At 38.8% G+C, this 16171-nt stretch overlaps 1 protein-coding gene across 1 annotated transcript in view; it reads right to left on the bottom strand.

Annotated features, from left to right (window-relative positions):
• Positions 1–16171, bottom strand: part of LOC142371292 (ras-related protein Rab-26-like) — a 53517-nt gene continuing 37346 nt past the window's right edge. The window contains exons 6-9 of the mRNA XM_075453934.1: positions 2905–2970; positions 2727–2783; positions 1996–2072; positions 1–1513 (exon numbers count right to left, since the gene is read on the bottom strand). Coding sequence (XP_075310049.1) covers positions 1414–1513; positions 1996–2072; positions 2727–2783; positions 2905–2970 — 300 coding nt within the window. The 3' untranslated portion in view covers positions 1–1413. The remainder of the gene's footprint in view (positions 1514–1995; positions 2073–2726; positions 2784–2904; positions 2971–16171) is intronic.

Here is a 16171-nt window from a genome sequence, read left to right as displayed (position 1 = left end):
CATCTGTATTGTTTTTTTTTATTGTAGTAAACTTTCAGTTTCAAGAAATAAGTTGCACATCGAATGGTAGCTAAACATACCAACAAACAAAAAAGGAAACCGAGACCCTGAACATCGAGATAGGAAAACACACGAGAATGTACAGTATGCGCTGCACAGAGAGATGCTCCATTTATATGGTCATGGTCTATGAATGCAAAAGTCTTGAAAAAGAAGCCTGTCTTTCATGAAGAATAGGTAATACTGTCAAAACATACGAAACATATCAGTTCAAATGTTTTTAAGAAAACATGGCACTAATTACCCCAATTATATATTATTCAATGGAAAAAAAAAGGCAATTAAAGCAGCCTAATACATTTGCCTAGGGCTACAAATATACCAATAAAACACACATATATCATACAACACTTTAGGTAACTAATTCTCCTCAACCTCAACTATATTTTTCTTTTCCCACTTGAAGTGCTGTTCCCCCCTCCACTGAAACTTTTTTACATGCAGAAAAAAGCAGTTAAGTATTTACACCACATTTGTTAAAACTCCACTGTATATAGATAACATAAAGTAGGCTTGATTATTAGATTTTTGATTATTTCACAAACAATGTACACAAATGCAGCAGTACGAGAGGTTACCAGTCCATGACACATTTTTCTACACATTTATTTCCAATGCTGTATACTAGAATTGATTTCTGCTCATTTCTGCTCAGTGCCTTTGTATTCAAAATAGCAACATCTGTTTGCATTTGCTGTATGTTGAGCAAATACATATTTTTCCAAATATTCATGTCTCTATCATAGAAATACTTTTTTTATTTTTTTAGAATTTCTGCTGGTGAGCTAAACAGGCCCCAGGGAGCCTTTTAAAACACTGAAACATGGATAAGAGAAACACCACAACACATCTAGTGTGTGGAGAGTCATCCACAGCATTCTAACAGAAGCTGCTAATGACATTCTAAGTACATGTGAGAAAATAAATTGCTTCACAAAACATGCATCTTCACTTCAATAAACAGAATTATGTTGTGATTAAATCCACTTTTAAATCAATTAACCGCACAAGCTAACGCATTATATTGCAAGGACAAAAAGATAATTGTAGAGCTACAGTTATGGATGAAAATGTCCCCTAACAGAAGTGTGCTGTGTCTTTCTTTCGCAATCATAACCCCGGGCTACATTCACAGCTACAGAAAGAGGAGGGATGAGCAAATGCATGATTGAGGAGCGCACCAGATGTAGGTCTTGTGTAATTAGATGAGGTTTGAGAGAGAGAAACAGAAGGTCCAAAAAAGTTTACACCTCGCCAGAGCTGACTCCTTATCTCTGATAAGTCCATACATGATCACATACAACATGAAGATAAGTGATCACCAAATAGAGATGCACACACACATAAAACTGTTTAAGACCTACAGCAGCCAGCACCTTTCACCTCCTTGTTTACATACTCCTGGAGCTTAAACTTCTCACTGGGATCCTTCATGGACCTGTGCTTCAGCTCCCTGGGAAAAAGCAAGAGAATATTATGAGATAAATTTTGTCCAGAAAAATTTGGACATTGTGAGCTTTAATTTGAGGGTATTAGAGTTTTAATACTTTATAGTGCAAAAGGCATACCTTAAATAAAGATTTCTTGTTTTTTTTTCTCTTTCTTATGGGGTCAAACTAATTACAAATTGTGTGATCAACAAAATATTTTTCTCACTATTTAGACCTGTTATATGTGAGCACTTTTAAAATATTAAAATAACAAATAGGGATGTTGATGATTAATTGTGAATTTCTTAATTGCAGTCAATAATTTATTCAAGTACAACTGTATTCACTAACATGGCAGAGGAACAAGAGATGTCAGAAAATGTGCCATGTTGCTCCACCAGGTGGAGTTTCCTTTTGGCAATTTGTGAGTTCAAGATAAATTGTGAACCAAGCACAACTCCCTGCTCCAAATGAGAAAAAAAGTCACCTGCTGAATTATACTCACTTGGCCACCGCCATGAAAGCCAGCTCTACATTGAGACCTGACCTGGCGCTGGTCTCCATGAACGGAACCCCAAATTCCTGCAGAGTCAAAGCAATGATGATTATTTGCCCTGACACTCCCAGTATGAACAGCCATGCAATTGTAACACTTTAACAGACTTAGACTTTTCAGTGGAACAAAAAGAAGGAAACAAGGTCTACATCAGTGTCTACCAGAGCAATATTTGTAATTTAATTAGTTTACTTTGGATAATCTCTGAGCTAGTAATTTGTCTCCCGGCTTTCCATCTGCAGTGGAATACATCTCTGCAAACAGAGATGATAACTAATGTGTCTGCTCTTCCTAGACTGAGCCTTAAGTTACTGAAATGATTATTCGTTTATCCTGTGTCTGAGGAGAATAATTGGCCTTTTTTTACTCATCTTTTTTGCTTGCAGATTGTACATTTTCTCATAGGTGAAGGAAGTCTGATATAATGAACAGAACATTTTTTTAAACTGATCTGTATATAACTGAACCTTTTAGTAATATAGTTAGTCATCTCACATGCAATAGAAATTCAGTAAATCATGAAAATTTCAGTTGAAAATGACGTGAAAGAAGGAGGTCTTGATTTTAAAACACTTTGAACAGATATGTGGGAAGTCTATGGTAATATTGTAAGAAGCTTTACTTTCTACCAAATTTGAATCAAACTCGGTCGATCTTTTCGTGGCTTTGCTCGTCTTTACCTTAGCGAGCTTCTCACCGTCCTCTTTTTTCACCACCCTGTCATGAGTTGAATCAGCCTGGTGAGACAAAAACAGGCTCAGATATCCCAAAGTCAACACAACGTGATGTAAGATTGTCAACATTATCAAGACTTCTTTTTCAGATGCTCTATTGTAGTGACAACTGTCAGTGGTCTACCTTGTTTCCTAGCAGCATGAGCACCACATCCTGTTGAGCGTATTCATGGATCTCCGTCAGCCATGCCTGGTAAACATAAAGCAAGAAAGAAAGAAAGAAAGAAAGAAAGACAGCTGAGGACATTGTGAATGCAAAATGCATAGCCTGATTAAAACATTTTTTGTTGAATTATTGTGGATAAAAAGGGGTTGTGAACAAGAAAACCTTGTCTGGGACGTGACAAGGGCAGCATGCGCACTACATATAATAACATGATTCAAGAGGACATCTAAATGGAGAGTGACAATTGGTTTTAGACTGAAAGGAGCAAAAATCTGCAGATAAATAAAAGAAAAAAATAAGACAAGGACAAAGAGAAAATGTTACAAAGCAAGAGGGAACATATCAGGAAGAAGAATACTGTACATTACGGTAGCAAATATCACCGGATTAATCAACACTGTCTGCTACATCCAGTTTTAACTATACACAGGGGAAAAGATTAAACCTTGCAGCAGAACAAACAGCACTTCTGGCTGAATGTGCTTTGACAGCTGCTGAACCAGCCCTTTGCTGTTAACAAGCAGTTAATTAGCTTGGATGAACACCTGCAAACCCTCCTGATGAAATTATATCCCTCATATCAGTACAATGCCTAATTACCCTGCAGCAAATTACTCCACATTGGACTTCTGACAACTCCCGGCTGGGGCTTTTCTGTGTGGAGTTTGCATGTTCTCCCCATGTATGCGTGGGTTCTCTCCGGGTACTCCGGCTTCCTCCCACCGTCCAAAAACATGCATGTTAGGTTAATTCGTGACTCTAAATTGTCCTTAGGAGTGAGTATGAGTGAGTGTGGTTGTTTGTCTTGTTTGTCTCTGTGTGGCCCTGTGATGGACTGGCAACCTGTCCAGGGTGTATCCCGCCTCTCGCCCGATGACTGCTGGGATAGGCTCCAGCCCCCCCCTTGACCCGAACGATGGATTAAGCGGGTATAGAAAATAGATGGATGGACTTATGACTGGCTGCTGATAAATTTGCCTTTTCTTTGACAGTCCTGCTCTGAGGCCGTTTCCTCACTGACAGCCCTTTTACAGTTAATTCTTGATGAATTTGTGTTTGTAAAAAGATTGGGCGGTCACCGACCTCCAGGGGGGAGCTCTCTTCATGAGACACCCTTCTTACCCTTTCCTGTGTTTCAGGCCTACCTTGCTGCCACAGGTGATTGGTATTACAGCTCGTCAGCTGCTCCATAAAGAGCTTCACTCAGATGTGCCAAGCGGTCCTTCCTTTTTCCTCTGGGCCTCGTGCTCGGGTATTGTGTTTTGAAAAGGTGTACAGTTTTGGTATTTGCTTTAGGTCACTGACGAGTAATTTTGTGTTTTGTTTTCTCACAGTGGAAGCTGGTAGGGGTTCTCTGCCTTTTTTGTTCTCACTCTTTTCTCCTGTTTTTTGGTCAGGCAGGGAGTTTAGCCCTTGTAATTTTAAGTTTACTCTTAGCCAGAGATATTTTCATTTCATAATTAGAGGGGGTGTTTTGTTTGTTGTTTTGGCCTCAGAGACCCTGCAGAGTAAAAGCTTCACTGTGGTTTTGGATGATCTTTTTGTTATGTTACCTTTTCACAATTATAAATTAATTATACTTTTTTCTATGGACATCAACTGACTGAGGTATTACTTACTTTGTTTGTGTTACACCCCAGTGCCATGACTAATCATAATTAAGAGGGTTGTAACAGTCACCTCTATACAAAGGTCAGGTTAGACAACAGGAGATGTGATAGGCTGTGTGTTGACAGTGTTGCCTTTAAATCTACAGTGGGAACTTAACATTGTCATGCCGTTAACCACAGTGCATCTTCAGAATGAAATAAGTGTCACATCTCCAAAGAAAATACCCCAATTTGCAACAATAAACCGTCTTGGGTCTGTGAAAAACAATTTAAAACACAACTTGGTCAACGTGAACTTTTTATTTTTGCAAAAGTTAGTTTTTGCAACATTTTTTTTGTTACTCTAACTTTTATCATCATGCTGGAACTGTTGTAAGCCCTGTGACACCAGCAATGAGCGATAGCCAAAGAGAGCACTAGGTATTGGGTGAGGGTACACAAGCGGGGAAACTTGAAAGGTTTATAAATCATGCAGACGTACGACAAACATGGCGAGGAGCCTGGCAAAAAAAGTACAGTCTGCTTGGACTCAGGAAGCTGAGCAGAATTCTTTGGCAGCAACCGAGTTAAACAAGTCATATATTATTTTTGTAGGGAGGTATGAATTTTCTTAAGATGATTTGCATACTACATGCTGATTAAACTGAAAATACATGGACAGTTTTAGCAACGGAAAGAAAGATGCTCCTTTGAAGGTGTATCCCACTCATATATGAGCTTTGCTTTAGTCTCCTCCAAACTTGACCCAAATATGGCTCAGGCAACCTGTCTCTGAATACGTTGTGCTCATTTGTCACCTCATAAAACAATAAAGGGCTTTTGAGCCCTTCATTGCGAAGGAAATTGTTTTATATTGAAAGCAAGAACTATACTCTGCAACGAAACAAATGAGAAAAGTTCTGCATCATGCCTGATGCGATTAGTCGAAGATTGGTGTATGCTTGTGAATCAACAGTCAGGTGAGAATTCATCCATCCATCCATTATCTGCCGCTTGTCCGGGGATCGGGTCGCGGATCAACAGGCAGGTAAGAATTTTAATGTATAATTCTGGTAGTTGGCATGTTGATACCTGTTAGATAGCTTTGCCTTTGTGTTTTATACGCTGCATTTCTGTTTTGCAGGCAGTGCACACAGTGACAGTTTATTTATGTCCAACACAAACATGAATAGTAAAGTTTTCATTTACAGCTGGGAGTGTGATTTCCTTAGCAACTAACTCATAGTTCATGAATAGTCGTGACTTTTTCGTGACTTTTTCATTTTATATAACATTCAGCTACACTATGACTGTTCTTAATTATTCTCCACTCAAAACTTTTTTCCAGCAACAATTCAATACACTCTTTAACATGTACATTTGACCCTTAATTAATCTGGCAACGTTTATGGATCACATTTGCGATTTGATGTGCTTTGGGGTGAATGAGGTCAGACCTGATGGTGAATGTAAGGGTTTTTCAATGAGGCTACAAGCTCCTCCTTTGTGGAGAATGGGGTTGGGTCAGAAAATGTCTTACAAAAAAGGCCAGAGCCCTCTCCCCTTCTAAAATATATATAAAAAAAGTGTTTGGGTTGGGGTTAGATTTGCATTACAGCGCTTTTTCAGCATACCGCTGAGGGAAAAACATTTTGCATGTGGCAAATCACCTGCTTACGTTACGGTTTGATTTTTGTCAAGGTGTCCTATCATTCACTGTTCCTATCATATTGCTTAGCTAGATCTGTTTTCATTGTGTGTCATATTCTTAAATTATGCGCTTCCTTAAAAATCTGTATTAAATATAAAAGTTTTCAAGGTTCGGATTTAAACCGACCATTGGATAGTGCCATCTGCTGCCCAATCATCTAACATCTTTCTCCAATAACAAGTGTAACCAAACCTTTTCTGGAAAAGAATATGAAAAGCTTAACTCTGAGTGTTTCTCTCCATATGCTAGGGTTACCCTGATGAACTAGTTTGTAATTAGATCATTTTTCCTGTTTATAGCCATCCTCTCATGGGTGGTTTAACAGATATAATGACTGATTCCAGATGATGCCACTTATTACTTGGAACCAGGATAATTAAAGCTTCCTTCTGTGCTCTCATATCAGAAGTAAGATGCAAGCAGTGATTCAGCCGACAACAAAATGGATTAGTGCAGGAAACAGCAGTTTAATGAGTGAAAGGGTACATTTACGTAAATTATAATACAAACAAAAAGATGGTTTTGGATATATGATCATACATTTCATTATAACTGGTGGCTGTTTTCTTTTCATGAGAGTGTTGTGAGAGGAGCTTTTGAACTGCACTGAAGATTATGACATGTCCAATCCTGCACCTGAAGTGTAGTATGAATAAAGTTCTATTCTATTTATATTCTATTCTATTCTATTCTATTCTATTCTATTCTAGTATACATATGTATAAGTGTAGTATACGTATACACATTTTTCCAAATAAAATTTTAAGAATACTCCATTTAGTGGTCATATTGAGAATAAGACAAATAATAAATGTCAGGATCCAAATAAGTAATATCCTCAGTGGCCAAGGAGAGGGGAAATGGGCTGGGTTCATCTTTTATTCAAGACTAATACCAGAATTTCTGGCCAAATGCTCAGGGAGCCAAATGTCAATGATAATGGCGCAGTGTCAGGAGGTGATGAATTTCTATACCTACTCATTACCCTTGCATTTAAGGTCCCAAACACTGTGACAATTCAAATGCAGCTCAAAGCCTGTTTTATTTGTAAGGGCCACCAAATCCAAGCTCAAACTCAGCCAAGAGATCTCTGGTCCACAATCAACAGTTCTTGAGAAGCATCTCTTTGCTTTCAAATAATACATTTCATTCAGCTACAATGCCAAATGGTAAAGCTGATGAGGTGATGGAAGATAACAAGACAGGAAGACTGACACCACAGAGGCAGAGATGTTTCAGTGGGTGCCAAAAGGCAGCAAAGGCAGAGGAAAAGATAAGACAAAGACCAAAGTATCTGCATCAGAGAGAAAGGACAACTTAAAGACAGGAAGACAGCTGTCTGGAGGTGGAATGTGATGTTGTCAAGACAAGTTGTCATTTGTTACGGTGTGTATCAGCAGTTCTGATGCTGCCTTGCATCTGTTTTTCTTTGTTGTCACAAGGAGAGAAAGACGAGCCAGAGGAAGGCAATTGAAAGTGAACAAGAGTTTTATGAGAACATTTCTTAAATAAGGATTTCAACCGCATCTTTTAGAGAAAAGAAAAACACCTGAAACTGGGGTGGTGGTGGCTTTTGTTAAAAAAAAAATTGAAAGCAGTAAGCTTAAGTAAAAATGAGTAAGTACAGGCTCTTAAATATAATTTGAGTAAGATAAAATAACAACCCTTTGAGGAACAATTCGACCAGCTGTTTAAGTGCAAAGTTAACAACACTAACTAAACCTTTTATAAAATGCATATGCTGAAGAATATTAAATCTTTTTAACTATAAATATAAGATTGGAACAAAAGAAAGAAAACAGTAACACAGACTCAAAGCATTTGGCCAGAAGCATGACAGATGACAGCTTCAAACCGTTCAATAATGTTACAGATAAGGACTAACTCGCTGCTCTGAATCAGCTCCATTTGCAGTGTTGTGCTGAACCATTTGGCACAGGCATTACATTCAAGTCTCCTTCTTGTCTGTTTCGTAAAGTTATGTTCATGTGACTTGTTATGTCTGACCTGTGCTGATCAAAACAGCATGCAATTGCTATTTCTAAATGTCACTATTGACTGAATAAACATGGTGTGGCCCAGTGGCTAGAGTGGGTCGTCCAATAACCAGAAGGTTGGCGGCTTGATTCCCACTCTCACCACTCAAAGATTGGTGACAGCTCCTTGCCATGGCTGAGGTGCCCTTGAGCACCCTTACCCCCATGCTCCCTGGGTGCTGTGAATGTCTGCCCACCGCTCCAGTGTATATGGCATCTGTCTCCATGAGTGCATGTGCGTGTTCAACAGGTGCCAACCTGGATTGGTTAATGTCATGTCTCTGGGTTTTTGTCTTGTTTTCAGTTCCTGTTTAGTTTTAAGTTTTAAGCTTTAAGCTCAGGTCTAGTCTTTAGTTTTGCCATGTTCCCCAACATGTTTCTGTTGCCCTGCCATCACCTTCACTCACAACACCTGTGTTTTTTCCCCACAGCTGCACTCACTCACCAATCACTCCCTCAGTATTTAGTTTCCAGGTTTCCCATGCACCAGTGCCAGATCCTCACCGTCACCATCCCCGTCCCTCAAGATGGTCATCGTCTTTCATGCTTCCTAGCCACAGTTGTCCTAGTCAAGTTTATTCCCCATGTCAGGATTGTCCTTTTGGTTTGTTTTAGTTTAGTTTTTGTAATCCGGCTCAGCCGCGCTTTTTGTTCGTGGAAATAAATCAAGTTTCTTACTTTGGAAATATCTGCATCTGTGTCCTATCTCCACGCCACGCATCATCACACCACCCAAACGTGACAGTTAAATGCGGAGGAGTAACTTTGTGTATTTCCTGCATCTACATAACAATAGATCTGATCTTAATCTTAATCTGATTTTAATCTTAATCTTAAATAACAACAAAAAAAAAACATTAAATGTGATGAGCCTCTTTTAAAAATTAAAGCAATACTATGTAACATTACTATCTTAAAATAACAGCTTGAAAAAAATTGTGCCGCTAGAATGAGTTTTAATATTACGATTGGCCTGTCTCCTATGCCCTTCGGGGGTCTGAGTTGGAATAACTGCGCTATGTAACTTTGCTGGACCGGCCCGGGAGCTGAGCGGAAGTACTTCGACTTGCTTTCTGGCACACCTACCGCAAAAACAAATAGACCCCTCTCACGCTCCCAGGTACATTTGATTACTCTTACCTTCTCGGTCGACATAGCTTGCACCTTCTGACTCCTCGCCGGTTTGTCAACAAACGGGAAAGTAAAAGCGAAAGGGTGTTGTATTTACGACAGGCCTCCAAGCCTGTAGGGGGAGCTCCATAGTGGGCTTTTTGAGAAGTTACATTGTATTGCTTTAAATGAGTAGAACATACAGATATTCATATCAAAATTTAGTAAGTAAAAAGCTGACAGAAAAATAAACTCAAAGCTAAAAATACAGATACCTCAAAATTCCTCTTAAGTACAGCATAAAACATTATCCCAGAAAGATCTATGGAAGTTGTCGGAAAGGAAGGCATAGAAGGACAAGACTGATATTTCCTTAAAGCCCTATTTGGTTAAGCGTGCAGCATATACTATAAGCTAAGACCACCACTTCAGATAAGCCTGAAGCTCTTTTGACACATTGTTATGTATTTTTTCCACATTCTGCAGCAACCTTCACAGACTTCCCTCACTGAGTTTCTTTCACATCCCTGAAGCAATCTTCACGGATTTATGGCTGTGAAACTTCTTTTCACACTAGAAACAGTTGAAATAGGGATGTCAAGATCCTGATGATTGCCTTGTTGCATTTGGAACTATTTTAGTTTTTTTTTTTTCATAATAGCATCTCTGATTCTCTCAAATGGCTCTTTTGTCTTCATCATTGTGAGCAAGAAACATAATAATAATAATCAACTGTTTTATGCAATGAAACCGTGTCTAACTGGTTAATTTAGGCCATGTGAAATTAAAGCCATAATGTGTAATATTTCACGTTGTCTATTAACAAATTTGAGTCTTATCATTCACAAGTATTACCTCAATCGTTATTAATTACCTCCATCACAAAAGTGCAGTGTTCTTATATTCTTTATATTCAGCATACGAATGTACATAAGAGTGTTACACTCCAATGAATGTCTCCATGTCGCTCCGCCATTTTAAAACTACGGGATTTGTAGAAGGACATGTCATCAGCTTCGCATTTTCCGTTTCCACATTGGAAACGGAAAATGCGAAGCTGATGACATGTCCTTCTACAAATCCCGTAGTTTTAAAATGGCGGAGCGACATGGAGACATTCATTGTCCGTGAAATATTACACATTATAGCTTTAAGTAAAAGATCTGTATTATTTATTTCACTGTGTGAAAGCCAATTTTCTTTTAGTTCAATAACTTTGGCTAAGAAGGTTTTAATACATAAAACCAGGGCCGGGGTGGGCCATTTTCTCAGTCCGGGAATTTAATTCAAATTCAGGCCACTCTGATATGGAGGAGGAATTGGAGTCCATGAAAAAAGATAAAACAAACAAAAAACAATTCTCTCACAATGCTTTTTATTTGTTTTAACTGGAATGTAAAGCAAGTGTTCGGTTCGTTTACACACAGCAAGCACGGGACGTGAACGTGTCTGCATCTGCATTTGTGTTCAGTCCGAAATGGATAGAAATCAACAAGAAAACAGATTCTTCCTTTCACATCAAAGCGTCGTGCCCGCGCGGTGTCCGGATAAGTGCTCATTGCAACTTGAAAATAGAACAGTCTATTCCCTGCACGGGCGTGAGCAGGCTCAGCTCACATTATAATAAATGGGAGGGGAAGGCTTGAACATGAAACATGCTGATTCCCGCGGATAGAAAGCGCATGCAGACTCTCCAGTAATTAAAAAAGGCAACTAAACACCCCAATGTGCTCGCGCTGCCCCTGCCCTGCCATACCTACTGCCCCTGTCCCTGCGCACGCGAACCATGTACAATATTTGCATACAGCCCTTCTAAATAATTATATTTATTTTAATTGCACGTTTGAGATCCATTTAATAACAAATCTCAAACAACAAATGTGATCGCCCCTATTTAATATTGCGTTAGTAACCACATGTGCGCGCCTGTGGGAATGCAGGCTACAATTGATGAGGAGATAAAGCGTGATAAAGTGATAAGCAATTGTTCATCAGAACTGGAATGTAAAGAAAGTGTTCGTAAAGAAAGAAAGTTCTTCTTTGAATATAGGAATACACTTCTAAATCATATAAATTGTGAGATTTTACATATTTAACAACAAAAGCTGTCAGATGACAGTTGAGTTGACATTGCAAACGTTCGCCACGTTATAGCCTATTTGATCAAATTCACAACCAGGCCTATTATCCATATCTCTCAGTAACCTACCAGCTTGTCTTGAGAAGATATCTGTCAATTTGGCACATTTGGCTGCAACCTCCTGTCTTTTTTTTAGCTTAGCCCTCTCTGTTCCACCTGGCCTCTTTCTACCCTCCATCACTGACGCGCTCTGTTTCGCGCCATTGTTATTTAAAAGACGAGCCATGGGCCAAACCATCTGAAACATTTGGGAGGAGAGAATTCCCTTACATGGTAGAACCTATTTAATCTGCTGTGATGCAGCAGGCGGCTGCACTGCAATGGTGAATTTATGCAGACTACAGTTGAATTGATATTATAAGTGACAAAAATTAGTATTAGTATTACTATTTTCCCCATGGGCCAAGCAGCCCAGGTCGATGGTTTGGGCCGGGATAGGTCCCGGATAATACCATTGCCAAACCGGCATTGCATAAAACTGTTTTTTAATTTATTACTGAAGATATTCAAAATTATGTGCTTAACCAGGGGTTTAGTGTGGGTTTTACACTGTTGCTTTCATTACTTTGCTATTTAAGATGCAGAAAGTTATGACCAAAGCAGCACAAATTAATATGCACAAATCACCTTTCTAATGGTGCTCTTGAAAAACTGGTAGGCCTGTAGAAACTGCCTTGCTGATGGGTGTGATTTAATTGGAGGGGTGAAGTCAGCGAGAGGCTTATTACATTTTCACTTTCTTCATAATCTTTTGATGAGCTGGTTCATGGTTTAAAATAAAAGGAGGTTTTTGATGTTGTCTCAGTTCATAGTGTCAGAATGACTTGTGTAAAATCATTTACTGCTAAACTCAAATTAAAACACGTGCTAGACAAGTAATTTAAATCAATGGCAAAATGAAACATCAGGCTAACATAATCTTAATATTATTACACGCACGCACGCACACACATCAAAATCTAAATCTCAATGACTTGTCCTTGAATTCCCTGATATGTTATTGTCAGTAACAACAAACTATGCATCCCGATACTGTAAACAGGATCTATTTCCATGCTATAAATCCTAGGTCATAGTTTGACTATTACAACAAATGAGCATGAATCATTTCAGGGAGCCTTGGAGTTATTCCTCATGCCCCAACTTTCCCTCTGTGGCACTTTTGTCAAAGCAGATTTGCTCTGGGTGACAACGCTATTCTTGCCAAGCTTTGATAAGAGTATCTGACAGAGGGGAGAAGTCTGCTCCCAACAACAGGCAGAGTCAGTTTAAGCCAACCCAGAGGAGCGTGGGGAGAAAGTAGGACTTCTCCCCAGAGAGGAGGTTTAAGCAGCTGAGCTAAACAGAGTGGCACTGTGCCGCTGTCTGACACAGTATCCACATTTAAATTGTTTTCTTATAGCAATGCATGCTTGTAAAGATCTGCATACAGTGCCTGTGCCATAAAAAAATCACAATGTAAATAACACAAAAAACACTACTGATCAGCCTTGATGTCAATGGCCTGACAGGGAGAAGAAAGGCTTTTGTGTTTGTAAAAGAGCAGCTGACGTGTCTGCTTACAAACCCGAGTGTGAGACATGTACAGCTGACTGACGTGCTTTGAAAAGCTGCAGTCAGGGTGAACATAAGCATGAGTGAGAGTGAAACACTTCACCAAAAAGTTTTTGAAATGCACTGGCTGAATGAGCTGCGACCTTACCCTTTCAGATACAAGTTTACATAGTTTTGTTTGTAACGAATAACCCGATGAAAGGCGGCACGTGTATTTCTTGCAAGTGGAGGACGGTAGGCTAATGTCTGTTGCGGAAAACAAAATAGTTTGATTGATAAGCTTTTGTGTATCATATCAAACCATGGTTGAAAATATTTGTCGAGAAAAACCTCACACTTATTTTTTTGCTAAATTGTGCAATGTTTAAAAAAAAAAAAAAAAGGTAACTCAGAAATAAAGGCACAGAGGCTTCAACCACTTTACTTAGTAAAGGGCAAATGGTCCAACTTAATATGACACTGAAAGAGAGTTTGTGGAACCATCATCTGTGGTAAACAATATAATTTAATGATCTGGAGAAACGTCTGTAAGTGACATGGCTGAAAACCAATACATACAGTGCACAGTGAAAATGAGTACACCCCTGTTGAAAAGTAACATTTTGAACAATATTTTAATACACACACAAGTTATTCCCAAAACGTGCATAGAGTAAGTTTAATACAACATCTGTTCAGCTTACAACAGAAAAGAAAGGTCAATAATATAACTTAAATGACATATTTGTCCATTTTTGTGAAATTATGCTGGTGCAAAAGTGAGTACACCCCTATGTTAAACTCCCTGAGAATGGGCCGTGTTGGCCCGAAATGTCATGAAATGAAAAGGCATTAAAAGGGAGGTCATCGTTGTGCGTTTCATCCTTGCCTTACATTGAAATTTTACATTTTGAGTCTGCACCAGGCTAAAAGAGACGTGTGTGAGATTTGACTGAAATCCTATGGAGAGTATCATGATCTGCTTCAGTAGTCACAGTACATGTTGACAAGCATGTTTCTTTTGGTGAAATTCAGCTTCCTACTGTTGATGGCATCCATACAGCCCCAAACCATGTCACTCCCACTACTATGCTTGACTTTAAGCATGGGGCACTTTTCTTTGTACAAATCACTTTTTACCACCACACATGCTTGACACCATCGAAAGCAAATTTGTTCATCTTGGTGTCATCAGATCACAGGACATGGTTCCAGCAATCCATATCCTTAGTTTGTTTGTCTCTGATGAGACAATGATAAACAAATTTGCTTTCGATGGTGTCAAGCATGTGTGGTGGTAAAAAGTGATTTGTACAAAGAAAAGTGCCCCATGCTTAAAGTCAAGCATAGTAGTGGGAGTGACATGGTTTGGGGCTGTATGGATGCCATCAACAGTAGGAAGCTGAATTTCACCAAAAGAAACATGCTTGTCAACATGTACTGTGACTACTGAAGCAGATCATGATACTCTCCATAGGATTTCAGTCAAATCTCACACACGTCTCTTTTAGCCTGGTGCAGACTCAAAATGTAAAATTTCAATGTAAGGCAAGGATGAAACGCACAACGATGACCTCCCTTTTAATGCCTTTTCATTTCATGACATTTCGGGCCAACACGGCCCATTCTCAGGGAGTTTAACATAGGGGTGTACTCACTTTTGCACCAGCATAATTTCACAAAAATGGACAAATATGTCATTTAAGTTATATTATTGACCTTTCTTTTCTGTTGTAAGCTGAACAGATGTTGTATTAAACTTACTCTATGCACGTTTTGGGAATAACTTGTGTGTGTATTAAAATATTGTTCAAAATGTTACTTTTCAACAGGGGTGTACTCATTTTCACTGTGCACTGTATGATTGTGTTCTCTGGGCCCCCGGACAACACTGCATTAAAAACAGATAGAAATCTGAAATAGAAATGGCTACATGAATAAATAAATAAATAATCAATCTCAGAGAATGTAGTACATTGCAGATTCCGTAAATGACGTTAAAACTCCACTGCGCAAATAAATAAATAAAAGAAGTCTGCAAATATTGCTTTCTTCTCTGAGCCTAAGTTCCTTCGAGATGGAGTCATTGTGGAAAACTGTTCTGTGGTCTGATTGAACAAAATTTAAAAATGCTTTTGTACATTGTGGACCCTACATCCTCTGGGATAAAGTAGAGGTGGAGCATCTGGCTTGTTAATGAGTCAAAATCCCCCACCTATGACGGCATGGTGGTAGATTAGGGCACAATAATGCTGAACAATGTTTACAGGTTTTGGATGATCATTTGTTGGAATGTAGATGATTTCTTTCCCCAGAGAAAGCCTTGGTTATATCAGCAAAAACAATCCCAAACCACATTCTGCTGGTAATATAACAGTATGATATAGTTAAAAGTTTTGGCACTTAAGTGGCCTGCTCATAGTCCAGATGCCATACCATAAAACATTTTTTTTTAATTATGGAAAAAAAGACAAGACATTAAAGGCAAAAGAGGTCACGAACTGCTGAGCATCTGAAATTCTTATAAAGCAAGAATGGGAAAAACATTTTGGTTTTAAAACTACAGCCATTGGTCTGCTCATTTCTCAAACACTGAAAGAGAAACGAGGCAACACACCACAGGGTTAAAATGTTACTGCCTTATCTTTCACATTTCTTACTTTAACATTCAATGTTTTGTCTAAGTGCCGGTTTATGTAAGAAGACGTTTTCTGGTGATATCTGTTACCTGTTAGTGCCTGTCAGTTACTTTTCAACTTTCTCTTTATCAATAAGAGAAAATTAATCCTGATATGTGGACTTAATCCGTCAGACAGTGAAGATGTCAGTGATTTAGGATGAATTATTTTCTGGATCTACATGTATATCCAGCTGGAGTGTGAAACTGACATGCACATATGTAGACTACATATGAGTAGTGGATGTTGGCACTGTAATGTCAGCCACTGGTTTGAAACGACATGTTCTGTATTTGGCTGTTAACGTTTAGGTCTTTTTGGAGCAATAAGTAACGATAACTGAAAAAGAAAGTGGAGCAGGAGAGTGCTTCTTGAAACCATTTTGGATAAAAATATCTATCTTTGAGGTCTAATATAAATGTTTTCAT

This window comes from Odontesthes bonariensis, chromosome 21, assembly GCF_027942865.1.
Source record: "Odontesthes bonariensis isolate fOdoBon6 chromosome 21, fOdoBon6.hap1, whole genome shotgun sequence".
Lineage (NCBI taxonomy): Eukaryota > Metazoa > Chordata > Actinopteri > Atheriniformes > Atherinopsidae > Odontesthes > Odontesthes bonariensis.
This window is presented reverse-complemented; position numbering and strand designations above follow the sequence as displayed.